The following is a 7,422-nucleotide window of genomic DNA, read 5'->3' on the forward strand; positions in this document are numbered from 1 at the left end:
TCTCTCATTAAATTTATATTAAAGTAAATTAAATTATATATTTAAATAAATATGTAAATAATACATAAAATATATAAATTAATATATATAATGTAAATAATATATAAACAAAAATAAATCAATATAAAATATATTTAACATTTTAAATTTAGCATTAAAAATAAAAAATAAATATAAATTGTATATATTTATTTATTAGTTTTTATTTATATATTGATTTATTTTTATTTATATATCTTTATATTATTTATATATTTTTATTTATATATATTTATGTATTTTATGTATTTTTTTTATTTATATATAATATATTTAAATATATAATTTAGTTTCCTATATAAATAAATACTTTAATTTACTATATAAAACTTATGTTTAAAGATACAATTTCCACTGCAATATCATTAATAATAATAATAATAATAATAATAAACAGTTACAACAGGCAAAATTAAGTAAAAAATGTGTTAATATTTCATATTATTGGGATCAGTAAAAGGTCGGTTTTCCCTTCTTTTGAATGAAGGTTAAAACCCAAAACAGCTATTAGTTAACAACTGACCAATCACATGTGCGGCCTTGCTGACATCATCCGAAAGCAAAGTCGTTTGAGGAGGATCCAGTTTTTCCATTTGACCCAGGTTAGAAGCTCTAGCCCGCTTTATGCAAAAGCATCTGATAACAACCATCAGAGAGCAACAGCGATGCCACAATCAGCTCAGATCTCCCCCTGAACCCCATCCGTCAGACGAGCCGTCAGCGCGGACCGAGGGGGGGCGAGGGAACTCAGGGGGCTGGCTTTCTACCAGAGGTTCAAAGTGGCGCTCCACACCCCCGTTCTCCTCCTCCATCAGCTGGGTGACAATAACAGAATACCTAATGAGGGCATGCGGCATGCGTTCCAGCGGCGGCGGCGCTTTGACTGCTGCACACGGGGCCGCGCGCGCAGACTACACAGCTCCATCAAAGCAGCACAACACAGCCTCAACACTCCATCTAATGATCCCCCGTGAACTCGGGAGAATTGCACGCTTGCCAGTTCTATTTTTGATAGGCGCTTTCGTTTTGCAATGACTAGCATTCTCTCTGCGGCGTCTTGCGAGTGTTCGTGGGCTTTCTTGCTTTCAAACTTGCCTCAGCTGAGGGGTGATGCAACCCGCACGCTCGAGGCAATCAGGTAGACGCGCTAACACCTTCCCCACGGATCAGGCTGACGTGAACGTCTGTCGCCGTCAGTTAGCAGAGAAAGGACAAGCAGTCGTAGCCTGACGACTGTCGTTCTGGTACGACGAGGCCTATGATTTATCTTCATAAAACAATGACGAAACAAGATCTCGAACAACCGCACGCTAAACCGCCTCTTAAAATGAACAGCCTTTGACAATGTCGTAATTGAACGGTTTTGTGCCAGGCATACAAATGAGCACGTACTACAGATCTTGCACTCAAGAGCTCAAAATAAGCTTTTAAAGGAGTAGTTCACTTTCAGAACAAACATTTATTTTTTGAGGAAAACATTTTAGGATTTTTCTCCATATAATGAACTTCTATGGTGCCCCCGAGTTTGAACTTCCAAGATGTGGCTTCAAATGGCTCTAAATGATCACAGCAGGGTCTTATCTAGCAAAACGATGGGTTATTTTCTTAAAAAAAAATATTACAATTTATATACTTTTTAAACCTCAAATGCTAATCTTGTCTAGCTCTGTGTAGCGACTAAAAAGTATATAAATTGCAAATGTTTTTAGAAAATAACCGATCATTTGGCTAGATAAGACCCTTCTTCTAGATAAGAACCCTAAGTTCAAACTCGGGGGCACCTTAGAAGTCCATTATATGGAGAGAAACCCTGAAATGTTTTCCTCAAAAAACTATTTCTTTACGACTGAAGAAAATACATGAACATCTTGGATGACAAGGGGGTGAGTACATTATCTGTAATTTTTTGTTCTGAAATTGAACTACTCTTTTAAGTAAGAGAACTGGCTTAGATATTGTGAAATGTTAAATAACGACTAGAAAAAAAAATTAAATACTGCACTCATAACTGCAACTAATTGTTACTGATTATTGATAAAATTTTTGTTCATTTGTTTATTGTATTTTATATATATATATATATATATATATATATATATTTTTTTTTTTTTTTTTTTTTTTGATAAGAAAAACAATAAGAAATGCTATACTGACCATAACTGGACAAAAGGTAAACTGATAATAATTTAGAAAATACTGACAATTATTACTGTTAATTTTCTTGTTAATTTTAACGAAAGAAAAAAACATTTAAACTAATTTTTTTTATTATTATTTTGTTTATTTAGAAAAATTAGAATTTTATAATTCTATAATTTAGACAATGTGAAATGTTTATAATTTAATTTAATTTTTTTAAGAATGTTCCGTAACCAAATTAAAAAAAAAAAAACTAAGAAATGCTATACTGACCATAACTTAACATTTTAAAAAAGAAAAAAAAGAGAAAAAGGTGTACTGACAATAATGAACAAGGTGTACTGATCACATTTACTGTTTTTTTTTTCTTTATATATTATTGACTTTTTATTTAGATTAATTAATTAATTTAGTTAAATAATGTAAAATGTTTAGAATTTTATATATTTTTAGTTAGATCATGTACAATGTTAAATAACCAAATTGTAAGAAAACCTACAAGAAATGCTATACTGACCATAACATGTTTTCCCATAGATATTTTTTTATATTTACTTACGTACAATTTTATTCATTTTAGTTAGATAATGTGAAACTTTTATAATTGTATATACTTAGTTTCATAATGTGAAATTTTAAACAATTTTAAGAAAAATTAGAAATACTGTACAGACCTGAAAAAAAATATTCTTTTTTCTTTTAACGATCATAATTTTCTCTAAAAAAAAATCAAAAAATTTGTTGTTTTTTAAGTAAAATTCAAATGTTAAATATTATGTATATATTTTCTGTATTGTTCTAGTTAATAATAGGAAACTTAATAAAAAAAAATTACAATAGAAAAATATAGTTCCAAAAATTTAATTTTAAGCAGTGCAATTTAGATAAAAAAAATGGGATAAAGATACAAGCATGACCACAATTCTTAGCACAAACAAAAGGAAAACTTCACCTAAAATTTAAATGATCAAAATGCACTGTCATTATTTACAGATAATCGAAGCAAATCTCATTTGCGCTTTTTAAACTTCAAACAATCATGTGGCAAGCAGAAACCAATAGCACAGGGTGTCAAAAATGCATCTGAAGTCACGGTTTTAATTTAACAAGTGCAAATGAGATTTGAGATCTCCAGTTGAGAGGAATATGATTGTAAAATAGCAATTTGAATTATGTATTTCACTCTGTTCTCCTCACAAAGCCACTGTATGGTTTTGGAAGACCTGTAATAAACCTAAAATATTTCAAATATGCAACATTTTGTGTCTTTTTTGAAAGTTTGACGTCAGCTTAGACCGTCTGCCTTGCATCTCCTTTTGTGTTCACAAAAGAAAACACAACTACAGGTATGTAAACGTAGGATGGACGAAAATAATGGAGAGATGCAAGCGACCATCCTATCAAGGTCAATCCACGTCCAAAAGGCAGTGACTGCACCAGATAATGACAGGATGTGAGTTTCATGAGACAACTTCGCCCTCTTTTGGCAGTGATACATAATGCAGCGCACCGACACATCAGCCCCACATCCAGCTCAAACTCAGACAAGCTCTTTAATTAAGCAAACACTTCAGTCCTACTGCGCACCAGGAGATAAACAGCGGACCGTCCACATGCATTACTGTGATGATAATTGGAGGCTTTAGACCAAATGCCAAACTACAAACTCTGTAGTCCAACTTCAGTGCTTATCTAACAGGAATCACTGGTCCGTATAAAGGAATGCAGGCTAATGGTGTAAAAAGATTTCGAAAACAACTCCAAGAAAATAACGTACGGCACCTAAAGCCAAGTGAAAAACGAGGCCGGCGGTAGCAGTCCAACAGAAATAACAAATGAGATAACAGCTACTGCGACTAAAGAGAAAGAAAGTTGTGAAAGTGCATTAAGCATTAAACTTTTTTCCACTGTGATCAAGTTTTACACTTAAAGAAATGAACAGAAGATGTGACAAATGTTAGTTTTAGCTAGTTCTGAAACTCTGGCATTAACATTCTGAAGTCATACACAGTGCACAAAAACACCAGAGCTGATCATAGTCATATTTCAGCCAGACAGACAAATTGAGCTTTAAATCAATAAATGAAGCACTGTGCTGGTGATGGTCTCAGACCATATTCATTTTTAATATTTCGCAGAATGTTGGTAACCAAACAGATGCTGGTAGCTCCTGACTTCCACAGTAATTCTATGGAATTCAATGCGGGCCAGAAACAGGTTTGATTGGTGACAATATTCTGCAAAAGGTCTAAAATGTTCAGCAGAATAGAAGAATTCCTACAGGTTTGGAACAACATGAGAGTAAATGATTGCAGAATTGGCATTTTTTTGTGAACTTTCCTTTTACCAAATAAAACTTTAAAGTGCTTCCAAGAATATCTTGGTACTACAATCGTTGATATCTAAAAAAAAAAAAAAAAAAAAAGATAAATAAAAATTTGTGTGTATTATTGTATAAAACCAGAGTACACTAGCATATAAATTTTCAGGCTCAGACATTAAGGGTTTTTTTTCAGCAAGAATGCATTAAATTGATCGATAGTGAGAGTAAACACATTTATATTTCAAATAAACTCTGCTCTTTTAAACTTTCTATTCAGCAAATAATCCAGCATACACATCACAGTGTCCACAAAAATATGAAGCAGTTGAACTGTTTTCAACAATAATATTAATAACAATAAGCTTTTCATCACAGGAATAAATTGCACTGAATTATTTTTAAATTGTAATAATATCCTACAATATTACTGTTTTGTGTCTTAATGTCTTAAGTGTCACATGATCCTACAGAAATCATTCTAATATGCTGATTTATTATTAGAATTATCCATGATGGCAATAGTTGTGCATTTTTTGGAACCTGTGATACATTTTTTCAAGATTCTTTGATGAATAAAAAGTTAAAAAGAACAGCATTTATTCAAAATATAAATCTTTTCTAACTAAGTATTTGCTATCACTTTTTTATCAATAAAGGTATTCAACAATTAGTTGTTAGACAAATAAATAAATAGAAAAAAATATATATATATATGTATGTATGTATTTTTTATTAATAAATGTTCTTATTAGCTTTTTATTTATTAAAGAATCCTGAAATTCTCATCACAGGTTCCAAAGAAGTATTAAGCAGCACAATTGTCTCAAGCCCTGATAATAAATCAGCATATTAGAATGATTTCTAAAAGATCATGTGACACTGAAGACTGGAGTAACAATGCTGAAAATTCACCTTCCAAAGAAATAAATTAGATTTGAATGCATACTAAAAGCGAAAAATGTTATTTTAGATCATAATATTATTTCACAATATTGCTTTTTTCTGTATTTTAATCAAATAAACACAGCCTTGATGAAGAAACTTCTTTAAAAAACGTGAAAAAAAAATCTTACTCATCCTAAAAGGCAATGTATATATATGAATGATAATTAAATATAGCAAAATCTTACTCAAAACATTTGAAAAGTGGGAAAAAAGTAAAAAAAAGTACTGCTTCCTTGAATTGCATTCTTGTAAGCATCTTAAATAACAGTAGAAACATAGAGTTGAAGTCAAAAGTTAACATACACTTTGCAGAATATGCAAAATACATTGTTTGTCCTTCTGAAGCATCAGTGAGCGTTTGAACCTTCTGTAATAGTTGCATATGAGTCCCTCAGTTGTCCTCAAAAATCATACAGTCATTGTTTGAAACGGTTCAAATACCCAACATGCAAGAAAGCCAAAGAATTTCTTGGACCTGAAGGACTTTTCTGAAGAACATCAGGCGGTTTAACTGTTCAGGACAAACAAGGGACTGATGAACAACTATCACTAAAGAAAATGAAAAAAACATGTAAATGTCTTTTGTGTGAAATATCTTACTCAGGTCAGTACTAAATTAAAAAAATAACATGAATTTTATATGATTCCTCTTATTTTGGTAGAGTAATTAACATTTTCCAGATTCTGCAAGGTGTATGTAAACTTTTGACTTCAACTTCGATTGTATAAGATGGTAACTGAAATTGAAATATACCATGCTTTAAAGTACTTCTAAGAATATTTTGGTAGTACAATAGTACAATGACAAAAACCATTGCACTTTCTGTAAGGAGAGATACCACAGTAACTCAAAATACCATGGTACAGTGATAGATAGTTGTACCGCCACCACTATAACGTTACATTTTCGGTTTGTAGCATGTTAAAAACACTGGTATTACTCAAAATAACACTACAAAAACACAGTATTACTACGGTATATTTTCATTGTGCTTTCTGCTACAGTGAACGGTGAATGCTGAGCTCCCCCTACCAACCTACAGCTGAACACAACACCAGAGTCTCTGACAAACAAACGCTTTATGCTTCACAATAATCACTCTGCAGCAAAGTTCACTCACCAGCCCATCGATCTGGATCTGTTTCACCGGGGTTTCCAGTGGACTGGAACCTGAAGCAGCTGATTCTTTGCGGCTGGCCATTGTAAGTTGAAGAGGGAAAAGGCCAAAACACGTGCAAGGAGGTTGTTCCGGAACGATCCGTCCATTTCCGGTGTGAAGACTTTTCTAGAACACTTTTATATTTTCAAAATAAGAGTCAGGGTTTAGAAACTTAGATGGGTAAAACTTACGATGTCGTCCTAAAATCAAAAGCAAAAATACGACATTGTGATACGGATAACATAGTAATTTAACAGCTCACGCTAGAATTTAATTCACCACAAAAAGCATAATGGCTGTATGTAAAATGGAGAACTAGTGTACTGTGCTGCGTATTGAGCAGTACATACTGTAGTAGACTGCCTGCCATTTTCCGTTAGCAAGTGAAACAATGCATATTAAGCAGCACTAAATGTTTGAAACAGTGGTATGTTATTTTGTTGCCTATATTAACAGAAAAAAAAATTGAATGTATGATAATAACTTGTATATTTGATGTGCTTTTTAAATGAAAATTTGAATTGTGAAGAACAACATATTATACATTAATTTTATTAGGAAAATTTCATACACGTTAGAAAAAGTGGGCTCAATGTAAACCAAATTTTTCCCATTTTATTAATGACTTTAAATTGTATGTAAATCTATCTAAATCCATTACAGATTTGCACAAAACTTTGGCGATATTTTATCATTTACAATTTGAAAGTATTGCGAAATCACTGTGTTTCCATTAACTGATGTTATTGCGATTAATCATGGCAACAGATTTTTGTGGGATTTGGGCTATATTTAATCAAATGTGACCTGTAAATG

General features: G+C 32.0%; 1 protein-coding gene across 1 annotated transcript in view; it reads right to left on the bottom strand.

Annotated features, from left to right (window-relative positions):
- LOC141342818 (eukaryotic translation initiation factor 3 subunit H-A) overlaps nt 1-6,701 on the bottom strand; it is a 97,527-nt gene extending 90,826 nt beyond the window's left edge. The window contains exon 1 of the mRNA XM_073847373.1: nt 6,568-6,701. Coding sequence (XP_073703474.1) covers nt 6,568-6,648 — 81 coding nt within the window. The 5' untranslated portion in view covers nt 6,649-6,701. The remainder of the gene's footprint in view (nt 1-6,567) is intronic.
- Nucleotides 6,702-7,422: the final 721 nt, after the last annotated feature.

The sequence above is a fragment of the Garra rufa genome, chromosome 9 (assembly GCF_049309525.1).
Source record: "Garra rufa chromosome 9, GarRuf1.0, whole genome shotgun sequence".
In the NCBI taxonomy this organism is placed as follows: Eukaryota; Metazoa; Chordata; class Actinopteri; order Cypriniformes; family Cyprinidae; genus Garra; species Garra rufa.